This window comes from Antechinus flavipes, chromosome 1, assembly GCF_016432865.1.
Source record: "Antechinus flavipes isolate AdamAnt ecotype Samford, QLD, Australia chromosome 1, AdamAnt_v2, whole genome shotgun sequence".
Taxonomy (NCBI): domain Eukaryota; kingdom Metazoa; phylum Chordata; class Mammalia; order Dasyuromorphia; family Dasyuridae; genus Antechinus; species Antechinus flavipes.
In genome coordinates, this window is record NC_067398.1 from 144,323,235 (window position 1) to 144,341,515 (window position 18,281).

At 33.6% G+C, this 18,281-nt stretch overlaps 1 protein-coding gene across 1 annotated transcript in view; it reads right to left on the minus strand.

Moving 5' to 3' along the window:
* ELOVL7 (ELOVL fatty acid elongase 7) overlaps window positions 1-18,281 on the minus strand; it is a 114,528-nt gene that overhangs the window by 17,273 nt on the left and 78,974 nt on the right. Inside the window, exons 2-4 of the mRNA XM_051991064.1 lie at window positions 17,465-17,562; window positions 8,633-8,823; window positions 2,482-2,562 (exon numbers count right to left, since the gene is read on the minus strand). Of these exons, the coding sequence (XP_051847024.1) occupies window positions 2,482-2,562; window positions 8,633-8,823; window positions 17,465-17,528 (336 nt within the window). The 5' untranslated portion in view covers window positions 17,529-17,562. The remainder of the gene's footprint in view (window positions 1-2,481; window positions 2,563-8,632; window positions 8,824-17,464; window positions 17,563-18,281) is intronic.

Here is an 18,281-nt window from a genome sequence, read left to right on the forward strand (position 1 = left end):
CCACCCCCTTATTGAGAAGGCAAGCAATTTGATATAGGTTACACAAATGTAGTCATACAAACATATTTCCATGTTAGGCATGTTGTGAAAGAAAACATAGACCAAACAACAACAGCAACAACAATAAATAAAGAAATTAAAGAAAAAGTATGCTTTGATCTGCAATCAAATTCCATCAGTTCTTTCTCTGGAGATGGATAGCATTTTTCATCATAGGCCTTTTGTATTGTCTTAGATTATCATATTGCTGAGAATAATTGTCATTCATAATCAATCATCTTATAATATTGCTATTACTATATACAATGTTTTCCTTGTTCTGCTCATTTCACTTTGCATCAGTTCATGTAAGTCTTTCCAAGTTTTCCCCAAAGTATCCCGTTCATCATTTCCAATAGCATAATAGAACATCATGATCATATATAATAATTTGCTCAGCCACTCCCCAATTGATATACATCCCTTCATTTTTTCAATTCTTTGCCACCATTAGAAGAACTGCCACAAACATTTTTGTCCATATAGATCCTTTCCTTAAAAAAAAAAATCTCTTTAGGATATAAAGCTAATAGTGCTATTGCTTGATCAAATACATGCATGGTTTTATACCTATTTAGTCATTGTTACAAATTGCTCTACAGGATGATTGAATCAGTATACAATCAGAATACAGTATACAATCAGTACAGAATACAGTACATTGATGTTTCAATTTTCCTACTTCCACTCCAACATTTGTCATTTTCTTTTTCTGATAGGTCTAGTATGGTAGCTCAAAGTTGTTTTACTTTGTATTTCTTTAATCAACAGTGACATACAGCATTTTATATGGTTATAGATAGCTTTGATTACTTTTTTTTGAAAACTATCTGTTCATATCCTTTGACCATTTAACAATTGAGGAAAGGCTCTTTTTTAATAAATATGACTCAGTTCTTTATGTATTTGAGAAATTAAGTTTTTATTAGACAAACTGCCTGTAAAAACTTTTTTCATTTATGATTACTGTGTATTTCTCTTCATTTTATTTCCCCCCTATTTATCCTATTCTTTCTCTCCTTTCACCCTGTCCTTCTTTTAAAACATTTTGCTTTTGTCTTTTACCTACCTCAATCTGCTGTCTTATATCACCCCTCCTTCTCTGTTCCTTTTCCCCTTTTACTTTCCTATAGGATGAGATAGGTTTCTATACCCAAATGAATGTGTATATTATTCCCCCTTTGAGTCAATCTAATGACAGTAAGATTTATTACTCCCCATCCCACCTTTCCCATCTTCCCCTTCACTTTGAAAGCTCTCTTTATGACCCTTTTATGGAAGATTATTTATCTCATCCACTACTCCCTTTCCCCTTCTCCCAGTGCATTTCTCTTTTTTACCCCCCAATTTTATTTTTTAAGAAAAAATCAACCCATTGTATTCAACTTACACCTTTGCCCTCTGAATAGGTATACTCTTAACTGCTCTAGAGTTTTTATAAATTAACAAGTATCATTTTCCCATGGAAGAATATAAACATTTAGCCTTATTGAAAGTTTTGTGATTCCTTTTTTCCTATTTGCCTTTTTATGCCTCTCTTGTGTCTTATCTTTGAAAGTCAAATTTTCTATTCAGCTCTGTTATTTTCATCAGGAATGCTTGAAAATCCTCTATTTTATTGAATATCCACTTTACTCCTCATGAAGGATTACACTCAGTTTTGCTGAATACATAATTCTTGATTGTAATCCTTACTCCTTTGCCTTCTGGAATATCATGTTCCAAGACCTCTAATCTTTTAGTGAAAAAACTAATATGTCTTATGTTATTCTGACTGTAGTTCCATGATATTTGAATTGTTTATTTCTGCCTGCTTACATTTTTTTCCTTGCCCTAAACAGTGGAATTAGTTATGATATTCTTGGGAGTTTTCATTTGGGGCCCACTTTCAGGAGATAATCAGTGGATTCTTTAGATTTCTATATTTTTACCTCTGCTTCTTGGGCTGAAAAATTATTTTATCTCCTCCTTTTGTAGGTTCTACAACTCCAGAATTTGTTTTGAGACATTATTTTGGTATTTGGAGGGGAATTTGTGAGAGTTCAGGTGAAACCCAGCCTTTTCTCTATCATCTTAGCTCCATACTCCCACTGATTTTGAATCTAGGGTAGAGTAAATGTGATTAAAATTCAATTTAAAAATACCCTTCTCAATTGTCTAGCTGAAATAGTAACCAATTACCTTTGAGGACAGCTGAGTGGCACAGTGGGTAGAATGCCATGCTAGGAGTCAAAGCCTCTTCTTCCTGAGTTCAAATCTGGCCTCAGACACTAGCTGTGTGATTCTGGATAAACTACTTTATTCTGTTTGCCTCAGTTTCCTCAATTACAAAATGATCTAGAGATGGAAATAGCAAACTACTATAATATTTATGCCAAGAAAACGCCAAATGGGGTTATAACTAGTCAGATACAACTGAAAAATTACTAAACAACAACTTACCCTTAGGGCTATAGGTGATCTGGAATAGTCAACAATGTCACATCGGTATGAATAGCCTACACCCCAGCCAGACATTATGAACTACAGATAAAGAAAAAAGAAAAAACACAGAAAAAATAAGGAACTATTTGCTTACCAGCTGCACCTAAGTATTTCAACTAGGTTTTCCCCACACCTTTCTTACAAGAGTACCTGAATGAGAAATCTCAACAGTGAAGGAAAAAGGTTAGCTAAAATGGTGATCAAGTATGAATCATAGACAAATTAATTTTGTTGTCCATATAAATAGTTCCAAATAAAACAACTTTCTTTGGACAGTTATCCCAACATACTGTATTCCACTGAAACAACAAACAGAAGAAAAGTGAGGCAAAGATTTTCCAAAATGAATTTTACTCATATGATTGCCAGTGTAAGAAAGATGATATTATAATCAGCTTTTAATACCTGAATTTTTTTTCTTATAGTTGGCAATAATCAATATTTGACTTAAGAAATCAGCAAATAACCAAGTCAAAACATTAAATTGGATATTTTCTAGATAAACACAACAACTGTGTTTTTATTTGCCTTCTGCCCAGGGTTCATTTTTAAATTATAGATCAAATGACACGATTTTCTTTTAAATAAAAATTCAAGAAAATGGACAAAGTAGCATTTTTTTACTAGATAAGGGAAACTAGTAGATCTTCTTTATGGCTTTGGATCATCCAAAAAATAAAACAATCTTGTTAGTAAGTCAGCTACAGTTTTGCAAACTGGTAGACCTTAATTCCAACACACCCACAAAATGGCTTTAGTCCAGTAAAGAAAAGAATGAACTGTTTGTTGAAGATGATGGCTTGAAATTGAATATAAATACTGTATCAACATACTTTCAAGTCTGATTGTGATCAAGTTTACTATTAAAACAGTACTTGAAAGTGAGTAACCAAGGTTTCTATTTATTTTAAAACTAAGGGATATTCTAAGTGGTTGGTAATGGTCTATTTGCCCACAAGTACCCACATCCCACATTTCACCTTTCTTAGAAATTTTCACTATGACAGTTGATGCTATTGTCTTCCCTTCAGTCCGCACATTTCTAATTTGATAAATGTAATGCAAAAACTTTTAAATTAAAAACTTATTTCACCATGTGATGACACCCACTTAAACTTAAACAAATAGTCTATTACAGATAAAATGCAGTCGTGTCATTTTTAAACTTGAAAATAGGAATTTTCAAGGCCATATGGAGACATTTCAGGAAGAAAAAAAATAAGATTATGAAATATCATGAAGGTTGTGTCATTAAAAATTCATCTTAAAAATACAAGCACCTGACTTGGATGACATATATATTTTAAAATTTAAATTTTTATTAGTACTTTTTCTTTTACAACATAATTATTTTCAGATAGATCCTCCTACTCCTAATCAGCAATAGGTACCTTCCTCTGTAACAAAGAAATACAGCAAAAGCAAACACAATTGACATAGTCAATATAACTGACAGGCACGCCCTCCCATTTAATCATTTTATTTCCCTACACATGACATATTCTTAGACATGTTATTAATAGAATGATTATTAAAAAAAACATAGTTCTATAGATACAAATACATAATGTATCTATGCACAGATTAAAGGGAAACATATATGTGATTTCAATTATTGAGAACACAACCAATGTAGAACTTTTTCTATTCATGGGGATTGACTATTTATCTCTAATTTATATTCTCAGACCATTGAGAGGTTGTGATTTTTTGGTCATTGTCATATTTATTATGTATCTGAGACAGGACACATACTGCTTCCCTACTTTGATAAAAATACATGCATAAATACATTGTCCGGACTATCTTTTCTAAATCAGCTGAGAAAATTTCAAAATACACCACAGGAATGAGAGACATGTAGAAAGACATGACTGATTTCACTAAGGGAAAGCTAAATCTGCTAATATCTGGAAACCTTTTTATTAGTACCCTCCTTTACACTAAGACATAGTTTTCACCTTAGTTAAAGTTTTGCTATGTGCTCCAGAGATCTAAACTGTAATGATTAATTAATTTATTATTATCAATAAATAATTAACCTGTGTCCTTTGCTGGATCTTCATCCAGATCACATTGTTAACCTCAGGATAGGCTTTTCTCCTGTTCCTTTGTCTCTTCTCCCTCTATCGAACTTCATGTCCTGATCTCATCTCATGCTAATTATTCTCAAATCCACCTACTTAGCCCCACATTTTTAGCTGATCTCCAACTGCCTATTAACCATTAAATTGTATGTCATGTAAACATCTTAAGCTCAACATATTCAAAGCTAAACTCATTATTCCTTCTCTTCTCCCTTACAAACTTTCCTATTGCTATCGAGGGCAGCAGCATCTTTTCAGGCATCCAGGCTCACATCTTATGCATCATGCTTGACTTACGATTCTTTCTCTTTCATACATATATACATACACACATATAGACACACTACCATCACCACTACCACCACCACCAGCCCCATCAGTACCACCACCATATCCAATCAATTACCTGCTGATTATTTCTCTTTGGCAAGTCTCTCCTACACTCAGCTATCAAAGTGATCTTCCTAAAGCACAAGTTTGACCATATTGTCCCCTAACCCTCATGCAATAAACTCCAGTGGCTCTCTCTTATCTCCAGTATCCAATCTAAAATCTTTTGTTTAGCTTTTAAAGTCCTTCATAACTTGATCTCTTCCTAGCCTTCCAGTGTTTCTCTATTTTATTTAGCTCCCAATATCTATCACTGAAACAACACTGGCTTCTTTAATGTTTGAACAACATTCATGCATTTTCTCTAGCTGTCTTCAATGCCTCGAATTCTCTCTCTCTATCTCTATCTCCTAGCTTCCTTTAAATCCAAGCTAAAATTCTACCTTCTACAGACATCCTTCCCAACACCTCTTGATGATTTTCAATTTATCCTATATATTGCTTGTTTGTACATGATTATTTGCAAGTTGCCTGTTTCACTAGATTATAAGGTCTCCAAAACAAAACTATCTATTACCTTTTATATCCTCAGTGTTTAGTACCATGCTTAACCCATAGTAGGAATTTATAAATGTTTACTGACTGATCCAACTATCTTTTTAGAGAATTTCTCCCTCCAAAAAAGCCATCTTTCCTTGAACACCATTTCTTTACATATGTTGTCTTCTATATTAGAATATAAACTCCTCAAAGATAAAGACCATAACTTTCTTGTTTGCATTCTTAGCACTCAACATAGTACCTAGCATATTATATGTATTTAATAAATACCTTTCATCAAGTCATACTTTAAGGAATTCTGATTTTGACCAAATAAGCACTCCCTTACTGCTCATCATAATGGCCCCATACCTTATTAGATTGTTTTCATAAGTTGCTGGGGCCACAAAGTTCTCAACTGATAACTACCTTATTCTATAGAAAATAAACACTATATTGAATATGAAATAGTGCATGACATTTTTAACTTTTACATTCTACCCTAGACTTGGCCTCTAATTCTCTTAAGAAGATTTTGAATATACATAGAAAATGGAGAGCATAATATCCCTAGCATAATATCCAGGCTTGGTTCTTGAAGTAAATGTTTCTTTCCTTTATCTCATTCCCTATTTGACCCTGGGTCAACAAGAGCCTATCTTTACATTCTTGATGAGGTTATTTACCCTGCATACCTAATGACTCTATACCTTGTGTGCTATACAACCAAGAAGGCATCTTTTTTATCTGTTAAAGGTAGTAACCTTTTTACTGAGGTGGGGCTCTTGATGCTTTTCATCATTTTCTTATCTCAAAATTTGCGATTAATTAAGAATGCCACAGTAAGATATGCATATATTCATTTCACATATACTTGAGTCTTTCAAAATAGCTATTTAACAAGGATCAGAAATCACTTACATCATCCAAGCCAAAAGGAACACCCATTTATTGCGAGAAAAAGCTGGTGCATGAGTAACTCAATCATTTAGGCTAACTGAATACAAGGCAGGCTAAGAGGAAAAGACATTTTCTTCTTATCTCATTTCTAATACTTTCAATTTCTTACTCACACAATGCATAAAGAGAAATGAGAATAGTTGGCACAAGCAGCTTGGGGAAGCAAGTAGAAGGAACAAAGAAAATGGTTAAATTCCTTTTTACTGAAGATGAAGAATGAAGTTGGCCCCATTCTGCTCTAGAAGGAAAAGAGCAAGCTGAATGTAGCTTGGTTACTGCTTAATAGAAGAAAATGAGGTCACAGAAGTACTAGTTACTGAAGTACAAGGGATTGCCATAATTTTCCCTGAGGTTGATAAATTCAACCATTTTCCCATATGAATAAAGCATTATTATTGATAATAACAATACTAATAATAAGTAAAAGTTTTATAGTATTTACTATGGGCCAAGCACTATGCTAAATACTTTATAATGACTAGCTCTTTTGATCCTCACAACAAACCTGGTTGGGAGGTACTGTTAAGCCCATTTTAAAGATGAGGAAACTGAAGCAAAGTGAATTTAAGTGACACACCCATAGTGACACAGCTAGTAAGTACAGGAGTCTGGATATACTCAGGTATTCCTGATTTCAGGCTCAGGCTCCATCCACTGCACCATCTAGCTGCCATTACCAAGTATCACTATATAGAACAATTGCAAACTAGCTTACTTCCAAGCCCCAAACTCTTTTAGGAACCATTTGCTGTTATCACAACAATGGAATCTGTCCCCCTTTCTCTAGTCCCTGTCCCTGTACCCTATGTAATAAATCCTATCTTCAGATATTAACCTCTAAAAAGGAAAAAATGGTACTTTAGTGGTGATCTTAACCAATAGTTCATTTTACAGATTACAGAAGTAAAGCAAAGTAAGTTAAATGATTTGCCTAAGACCATATATGTAATAAGAGACAGGGTAAGATTCCCACATTCAAGTACTCTGATTTCAATCCAGTTTTCTTTCCACTATATAGATTGGTTCAAGCATTGGAAAGGAGAAGAGAATATTTTTTGATAACAAGTAGCAATTAGTCCACTAATTCATTCTCAATTTAATTTAATAAGCATTTATTTACTATACAGAGGATACATAATCAATATGTTTTATTTTCAAGACTTGCCATTTGGGTGTATTCATTTTAGTAAAATTCCATTACAACTAAACATTTTGGAAATTCATTATAACACACCTCCTTCCCCCTTAAATGAAGTGCTACATAAACACTATTTTAATAAAATATTTCTTATACCTGAAAAACAAACAAACAAAACCCCATGTTTTTAGCTTAATAGGACTAGAATGGATTTTTAAAGATGAAAACTTTAAAAAATACTTCTTGAAATACAGACTAAATTAAGTGCTTAAGCAAACTACAGCCATCTCATAATATGCGACACTACCATATATTTACATAGCTAAGGTTTTCAAAGAATATTTATATCATTTATGTCTTACTACATCTTGGCTTGCAAGATTGCACAGTTACCTGGGAATCAGGAAGATTTGTCTTCCTGATAATAATTATATTCAATAATAACTAGCATTTACATACTGATTTAAGGTTTTCAAAGTATTTTATAAATAGTATTCCACATAGCAATATTTAGGATGTTGTAACTATAAGAGGAGCTAATACATCAAAAAGTATTTTGGAGATGAAAATGATAAGGAAAAATGTCATTAGAAAGCTTTTTTTTCAATATCAAAATAAAGAAATTTCTACTTGATCTTCAGTGCCTCCCACCCCAATCCATTTCCTGAATATTCTAATCATAATCTTTCTGTGAAACATTTTTAAAATTTCACAAAAAATTTAGGTCCCATACTTTAAAGCTAAAATTTCATTTGGAATTGTAGCTATTAAAAATTCACACTGCATTGATAAATTAACAAATTTCTCACTTTGCCTCTAGGCTGAATTACACTGAGCTTGTTCCTAATGATTCATTATCTTTAAGACAATTCATGGAGTTTTTAAAGGAAGCATATGACAAGACCTTCTAAGGCTCAACTCAGTCAATAAAAATCTGTCTCTGTACTTTTCCTTGTAATCATAATAATTATTAAAATGACAGTATGTGAAACAAGCTTATTTTATACTCTAATAATAAAAAAAATCTCCCATTAGAAAAATTAAAAATACTTACCTCATAACACATATATAAAGAAAAGAGCACTATTAAAAAGTTGTATGTAATCATCATTTTCTTGAGGTCAAAGGGCTTGCGGTTTTCCATAAGCTTTGGACCCAGAGAAGTGACAAAGTAGACATAGAGCCCAAGGATAATGGCTTGTGGCAGAGGAGAAGACATGAGTGGCCAGTCTCCCACTCTGGGATCTAGAAGAAAATCTTGTGTCAATGAATGTTTGTTATATCAAGAGACAGCTAATGTAGATTATATATTTTTCCAGTGATTAGAATGAGGTGTCTAAATTGGAATACATAATAATATAGGTAATCACTTTGGATTCAACCTCATTATTATTATTAATTGTATGATCATGGAAAAATCATTTAATTCCTCTTACTTTCATCATTTATCTAAGATGATAAAAAACAAATAATGCATGAAAAATATAAGGTAAATGGAAAAGACATAGCTATCAAATAAATGAGAAATATTAGATTTACTCTATAACCTTCCTTTGGATAAACCATGAGAAGATGTGGATTCAATTCAACATAAGAGAAGCTCCCTTTGGTGTGATATTGAAGGGGGAAAAAAATGTTGATTATTTAAAAATTATTTTCTAACTTGATCAAAACGTTTTTCAATGTAAAATTTACCTGTGCTTAATTTAAAGGTGGTCTAAAGCAGAAGTCCTCAAACTATGGCCCCGGGCCAGATGTGGTAGCTGAGGACGATTATCCCCCCTTACCCAGGGCTATGAAGTTTCTTTATTTAAAGGCTCACAAAACAGAGTTTTTGTTTTTACTATAGTCCGGCCCTCCAACAGTCTGAGGGATAGTGGACTGGCCCCCTATTTAATTTTTAAATAATCAACTTTTTTTTCCTCTTCAATATCACACCAAAGGGAGCTTCTCTTATGTTGAATTGAATCCACATCTTCTCATGGTTTATCCAATGGAAGGTTATAGAATAAATCTAATATTTCTCATTTATTTGATAGCTATATCTTTTCCATTTACCTTATATATTTTTCATGCATTATTTGTTTTTTCTCAACTAAAAATTCTCAATTTCTACAATCATCCCACTGATGACTCTGTTTCTAAACCTCTTTACCATCTTGGTTTACCAAGTTCTAAATGTTCCTTTAAATCTGAGTGTCTTGAATGGCATAGAGTTGAGCCTGCCTATTACTTTGTGATCAAGATTTCTTCCATCCTTTTTGGGTATTTCACCACTCATTGTCACCTCTACCAAAAAGGAGAATTCTACTGATAGTAGAGAGAATGTGAGTTAATGAGAGCTAAAAAAAAAAAAAAAAAAAAGAGGCCTCTTAAAAAAAAACTTATAAAAGGCAAATGCACAAAGTTGAAATAATCCCTAATTCTCACTTTGCCCGTTAGTTGTATAAATTAATCTTTACAAGTTGTTTCATTTCTTTCTTTTCCAGCATTTTTGGGAAGAGTTTACAGACATTTTATTGTGTTTTGCTTTATTATGTTTTATGTTATTGTGCTTTGCAGATATTATAGGGAACTGTGGGGGAGGGAGGGTTGCTGTGATTGTTGTTTACAAATTGAAGGTTTGTGGCAAAGAGCAAGTCTATCAGGGCAATTTTTCCAACAGCATGTGTCTCTGTTTCACATTTTGGTAATTTTCAAACTATTTCCAACTTTTTCTATTATTATCACATCTGTTAGGGTGAACTATGATCAGTGGTCTTTGATATTACAATTTTAATTGTTTTGGAGACCATGAACCAACACTCATGTGAGACAGGGAATTTAATAAATGTTATGTGTGTTCTGAATGCTCCACCTACCAGCTTACCTCCTCTTTCCCTCTCTATAAGACTCCCTATTCATAACAAAATTAGGTCAATTGACAACTCTACCATGGCCTCTAAGTATTCAAGTAAAATGAAGAATCAACTGATGAGGCAAATTTCATTGTCCTATTTAAGAAATTGCCATAGAGACCTAAATTTCACCACCCCAAATAGCCATCATTATTGAAGCAATACCTTTCACCAGGACAAAAATTATGACTTACTAAGAGTTAGCATTTTTATTAGTAAAGTATTTTTAATTAAGGAATGTACATTTTTTAAAGACAATATAATAGCACATTTAATAGACAATGGTACAGTGAAAATATAACTTTCATATGTACTGGGAAACAAAAACTTTCATGAGACTGGCTTTATTGCCACATTCACTTCATTGAGATGTTCTGGAACCATTTGCAATATCTCCAAGTCATGCCTATACTATAGAGTAAGTGATACTTTTTTCAAGATTTATTTTTCTATAACATATATTATAGTTTTAATTAAAGAGAAATTTGGTATCAGCCTAATGAACCTCACTAAAGTCTCCACTGCTTCTCGAAGTTTCCCTTTACTTATAAAAGTAAAAGACCAAAAAAACAAACAATTTAAATTTTAAAAATTTAAAAACAATAAAAAAACAGTAAAGGAGCATTTGTTAGATCATCGTTGTCTTATCAATTAATATGGCTAGTGGAAGCCCAGAAACTGATTCATAAATCACCAAAGTAACACCATTCCAAGAGGAGATTTAGGAACAAAAATAATCCCTTACTTTGGTATAGCCAAGGCTTACAGAACACTTTACATAAATTATCCCTCAAAAAATGGTTACAATCATACAGAACTGGGAATGACTAGGGAAGCCATAAGAGATTACAAACAAAAGTTGTTTGTGACAAAGTTGGAAGTGACTGAGAAGTTCAATAGTTAACTCTGAGATAATCTGATCCCTAAAGAATGATATTAAGTAATTTATTATTCTTAATAAAAGGAATCCAGAGAACATGTGTGAAATCAGAACACCAGTATACATTAGTTTCCTGATTTATAAAGTAAGGTTGAATTAGATGATTCTAATGGTCCCTTCTAGCTCAAATCTAATTGCCTGTAAGGCAGAATGTAGTTTTCTTTCCTTTAATAATATTTTATATTTTCCCAAGTGCATATAAAAATGTTTCAACATTCTTTTGAACTTTAAATTCCAAACTCTATCCCTCCTCTTGCCCTACCTCCTTCCCAGAGACAGTATGAAAGAAAACACAGGCAAGTTTTATTTTTAATAAAGTGAAAAAGAGTGTGCATACAGACATTAGCAGGTCTTTCTCTGGTGGTGGACAGCACTTTAATCCTAAATCCTTTGACATAATCTTGGAGCATTATATTGCTGAGATTAAGGAAGTTATTCACAGTTGACCATCCCACAATATTGGTACTACTGTGGACAATGTTCTTCTGGTTCTGTTCATTTCATTTTGCATCAGTTCATGTAAGTCTTTCCAGGATTTTGTGAAATCAGCATGCTTGTGTTACTAAAGAACTCTGGAACTCAGCAGAATTGGGGAATAAATGGAGAGGAGCTGCCACTGCCCACTGCTTCCCCAGTTGCCAGCTGGTCCAGGTGTAGTGTTACAACCAATGCTGAGTTTAGCTTAGAGAAGGATCCTTTATTCAGTGATTCTCATGAGAAGTGGGAATATTCATAGATGAGATACACTGAGTACTTTGAGGTAACAAATTTTATACTGGTAACTCATTTCTTTAACCCTCCTTTCAAGGTTTAGATTGGTCAGATTTACAGTCAGGGTTGGTTACAATTGGTCAGATTTACTATTCAAATAGTAACCAGGTTGGATACAATTAGTCAAACATTCACCATCTGAATAGCAATTAGGTTGGATTCCAATCCCCTCAAAAAGTTTTATGCCTTGTCACTGACTATAGCTGATTTGAGTCGGTTTAGCCCTAAACTCCATTTGTTAGGAATTTAGTTGTCTAACCAGTTCCTCAACTCAACAAGATATTTTACCTCTCCCATCTCTTTTCCTGTTCTATCAATATCTGTGGACACCCAATTTCTCATACTTATCACACTCATCTATAGCACAACAATATTCTATTACAATCATATACCACAACTTATTCAGCCATTTCCCAATAATGGGTATCCTTTCAACATCCAATTCTTTGCCACCACACAAAGAGCTATTTTTGTACTAATAGATTCTCACCACTACCCCCAATCTCTTTGATATATATATATATATATATATATATATATTAGTTGTATTGCTAGATCAAAGGGTATGCATAGTTTTATAGCCCTTTAGGCATAATTCCAAATTACTCTCTGGAATGGTTGGATAAGCAGAATGTACTTTAATTTTACTATATCATTTCTTGACTTGGGAAAGCATCTCATTCATTATTTTTTTCTTTTAAAAGACATCATCTATGACTTTCCTCCCCACTACTGTAAGCATAAAGAGAACACATAAATAAAAGTGATTTAGTATGACATAGGATTATTGATTCATATGAAGAGAGGAGAAAATTAATTATTTGTTTTAAAAATAATCTTTTACTTTGATCAAAACTTCTTTCAGCTTAAAGTTTAAATATGTCCAATTTAAAGTGGATTAAGATTTCTGTATTTCGAAGCTATAATTTCACCAATGTAGAGGTCTCCCTGGACAGATTATAACTTTTCTGGGCCTCAGTTTCCTCATCTGTGAAATGGGGGGGGGGGAGGTAGAATAGATGACCTCCAAGGTCCTTTTTATTTATTACTTTTTTCCCCACATGGAAACCCTCTTAAATAAAGTAGATCTAGATTTTATAGTCCTAGAGAGTTTCTAGGACACATGATATGACTATGGTCATAAAGCTAGCAAACTAGTAATTGTTGGAAGATTTGAACCCAGTGCTTTCTAACTCCAACTCCAGCACTCCAGAAATTATGCCATGTTGCTTATCATGTGTGTTTAAAAAATAAATACATTCTATTCTTGCAAAGTAAGTTGAACCAAGAAATATAATTCTAGAGTGCCCCCCCCCCAATCTTTGGAAATGATAGAAATATTGTCCTTTGGGAAAAGATGTCATTTTTTTCATTTTCAAAGCAGGATGATTTAGCAGAATTGTTTAATAGGATGATTTCACAAAAAAAAAAAATCAGATTTTAAAAAATTGTTTTAACATAATTGGAGGGGGACATTTTTTATTAATATATCTATGTCTATGTGTGCACATATGTATACATATATAATATAATATACATTTATACATATATATACATAATATTATATATGTATGTATTGTCTTTTAACAAACATTTTAATTAAGGAACATGTTCATTGTGTAAAAAATTTCTTATTTCCAGATTCCTTTGATGTTTTGATTGAATATAAGCTAATAATTTTATCCTGGGTGTGCTCATAGTGGGGACAGAGAAAACATGTGGCTTATTTCCTGCCCCTTCTTTCCCATCCCACAAATGCTTTCCATGAATGCACATTGGTAGAAGTATTGTTTTCTTAAGAAAAGACTCATAGGCTGGCAGTAAGATCGCAGACTCTCAGACCAAGAACTGGAAGTAATCTTCAAGGCCATTTATCAAGTCCAAGATCTTTATTTTACTGAGGAAGAAACTGAAATCTAAATAGTCAAGTAACCTGGTGAAGGTTGGGGGAGGACTGAGTGACTGACATTATATTCAAAATCAGGTTTTTTGACTCTAAAACCAGTTTTTCTCAACTGAAGTCAAGGAACAGACAAGGTAAAGTTAAGTTCAGAGTGTAGGGAATAGGTAGGTAGGTGGTATGGTGACCCTGGAATCAAGAGAACTGAGTTCAAATACAACCTCACTGTCCGTAGGCTTCCCAACAAGTCACTTAATCCTGATTACCTCCAAAAGAAAAGGAAGACACAAAAAAGAAAGAAGTTGAAACAATTAATTTCTTCTCAGTGTTTAAAAGCATTTTTTTAAAAGTCTTAGTCTCATACACCCTCCATCTAATATAGTGTGTTACACATATTTTTGGAATCAGATTAGTTGATTTCATTGGTATGGGGGAACTCCAAAAGAGGAAACTCCCTCTACCAATGCAATTCAATACTCGCTCTTATAGTTCTAAAGAATTGTCTGAGGGACCTGACAGATTAAGGCATTCCCCGGATTCCACAGGTCATATGTGAAATTTGAATGGAGATCCTCAAACTCTTGACTCCATTTTTTCTATCCCTGATGCCACTCTGCCTCTTTGAGGCAACTCTTTTGAGTTCAAAGAAGGCTAATCTATTGTTAAGTAGTTAAATGGAACCAGGATACTAATTTCTCAATCCTTAAAGGATACAAAGAATAGATTTTTAAAATACTAACAAAATTCTTATTTCCCTAGCTATTTAATGTACAGTTCTCTCTAACTCCTTGATTAGTAGAATAATACTTTTCTTTTACTCATTAATTACATTAGTAATGACCATTTGGTACAAGCCCAGATTATCTAAGATGGCTTCACTCACATTAAAAATACCAAGTTCCTGATTCCAGGAGACAAGAGAATTGGTGCATGTGTGGACATTCTGAGTTGATGTACCATGTGGTTCAGAGCAGCCTTTTCCACTGGCCATATAACTAGAATACCATGTCTTTAAAAATGCCTGACTGAATGACTGGATCTTTTCTGCATTTGCATTGTCACTCACATCAGATAACATAAGCAATAAATGGGGAGGATCTAAGACCCATCTCTCTCCTTCACCTAATTAAACCATGTGGCCCCAAAAAATAGAATGGGAGTTCTGACCTTTTTTTGATCAACCTTTTCATTTCTAGGTATAGAAACACGAGTCTCTAACCTGGGAGCTCAAATCACTGGGATCCAGAAATTTAGCAACCAGTTGTTCTTCAAACATTTTTCAGGGATATCCAATTCTCTGTGACTTCACATGGAGTTTTCTTGGCAAAGATATTGGAGTGGTCTGCCATTTCTTTCTCTAGTTCATTTTACAGATGAGGAAGCTGAGGCAAACAGGGGTAAGTGACTTGTCTAGAGTCACACAGATAGTCAGTGCCTAAGGCTAAATTTGAATTCAGGAAGAGTTTTCCTGACACTAGAGCCAGTGCTTTATCCACTGTGCCACCTCGCTGTCCATCCAGTCCCATAGGGAAGCCCTAAGGAGCAAGGGTCCTGAATCTTGGCCTAGTGGAGCTTTGAATTTCAATTTGGTGAGACAAATGCCATAAACTGTGAGATGAATTCCCCTCCCTCCCCCAAAGACTGAGATGGTATAATGGAGTTATAATGTCCACTAAGCACTGGAGAAAATATTGTTGTATTTATTCTTACCAATCTAATGTTAAATAATTAAATGAAACTAGGATGATAGTAAGTCAGTCCTTAAAATTGGAAGAACACAATCATTAGTGGTTCCAGCCAATGACAAGAAAAGGGAGACTCTTCATTCCTGGAAAACTCTGGTGGAAAGGATGGAATAAAATGTAACAGACCTGGCCAGAGAGTGTGCCCAGAACAATGAGATACACATGGCTTGGCACTAGTTATATTACACTAAGATCTGGCAGTTTTTATGTAGGGATCATTAAAGGTGCCCTTGACAAATGTTACTTTAAATTAGCTTTGCTTTGAAATATATGCATTGTTATTGAACCTGTGGGGGATTTGCAGGGTTTTGATCTACTGCCAAATTCTGGCTTTTTGTAGTTCCTAGACCATGGAATTTTCCTGCTGACATTAATAGTCATGATGTCCATGCCATCACAGGTCAAAAAACTATTAACATCAGCCAATTTCCCAAGAGCTGTGTACCAGAATTAGGGTCAAAGTCAAGATTCCAGGCCCTCAATCTTGATCCCAGGTTATTGTAGTCTTAACTAATTTATTCTTCTTTGACATATATTCAAAGGTGAGCAAATAAAAACACAGGAAGGACCAATATGATCCTTAACTACAGAAGCTGTTGGCCAAATAGAGGATATAATCTTGGAAAGTGATATTCTAACCCTATGTGTGTGTGAGAGAGAGAAAGAGAGAGAGATGGATCCTTTGGCAGCTGGTGAAACCTGTAAACTACTTCTTTCAGAATGTTTTTAAATCTTTGAAGTTAATGCTAAGTTTTAGTTAGAGATCAGTGAAAATAAAGATGTAATATTTTTCCCCAAGTTCACCAACTTCTTCATATCTATGTACAATGCCACCCAAAGTCTTAGGAGTAAATCTTAAACTATGTTTTTTTTTTAAAAAAACAAAACAAAACAATACAAAAATCCTATTTATCTCTAAAGGTGAGAATTTAAAAGGAAAAGATGATTTTTTTGGGAAAAAAAAAGATGAAGAAGACAATTCTCTATTTTTGTTGTTGTTGTTGTTGAGGCAATTGGAGTTAAAGTGATTTGCCCAGAGTGACACAGCTAGTAAGTGTTAAGTGTCTCAAGGCAGATTTGAACTCAGGTCCCTTGTGATTCTGGGGTGGTGCTCAATTCTTCTATATTTCAGACCAGCTTTGGATCAATCATTGGTAGACCACTTCTCTCCATCTTATTATACCCATTCTGTGCTGCCCCAACTTCCTATAACATGAGGTAGATGGCTTCAAAGTGGTTCCTTTCCCCTCTACATTTGAGGTAATAGAATCTTCGATATATAGTCTACTGAGCTTATTAAGTCTTTGTGTGGTGGTGATAAAAGGGCAAATTTTTTTAAACCCTAATTTAAAATATAAGCTTCAGACAGAGAGGCAGGTCTGACATCTAGTTATGCGACCTTGGGAAAAATCATTTTAACCTCTGTCAGTTTGAATGTTTCATTTAAATTATATAATTCTACATACTTTCTTTCCTGGCAATAAAATTAATCATTTCTTTTAACTTGGAAGGAAAAAAAAAAGCTTAGACCACAAAGTACTCATTTAGATGCAACAAAATAGTATTAAATATCCTATTTTAAAAAAAAGAACAGGAGATCTCTATGGGGCATCCAAGAAATTTAGTAACTTACCAGCATCTTTGATCCATTCATCATAAAGGTGCACAGTCCTCGATGTAAGATCACTGAAGACCATTTCCCATAAAAGTTACTGGACCTTAGGATGGATTCTTCATTAAAAGAAAGCAAAAAAAAAAAAAAAAAAAAAAAAAGCTCTTATGGTCTACAAATGTAAATAAGCTTAATCTTTGTGGAATGCAATATTCAAAAATGCTAAAAATTTAATAGGGACAACTGGCAAAGCAATAAGATTTAATTGTAGGCTAATGCATTAGCATTATACATTTATATTGGACCCAATGCAGTTGCAAATGAGTCAAGTTTTCCATTATTTCAGAGACAGAACTTACTTCAGTAAAGATGGTTGCAATTTCATATGCCAAATGGAAAAACTGTAAAAGAAATATTATTTAAGAAATACAGCAAAAGTAACCCTCATCCCAACAACTATATAGGATAATACCAACTGAATCTATCTCTAAAATTGTTACTCTGATGTAGAATCCAAAGGAAAAAAAGATTTATGAAGATAAGCCCTCAAAAGCTAGAGACAATTATGCAAGTCTCTGATAGTAGGTGAAGTGGGGAAATTGGGAAGAAGTTACATATGAATTTCCTTGCTGAAGCTAAAGAAGATATAAAAGGGAGATGAGGGTTAGAGAACTTAATTTCTTCAAAACACTCTCACCATCCAGTAAATCGAGTATGACTCTAAGTCATGGCCTCCTAGTCATAGAAATGAAGTCTGTGTTTCAAAATCAAGGACCCTCCTTCCTATATAGTATCATATAGACATTACAACTAAAAGTAACAAAATGTTTTATTAGCC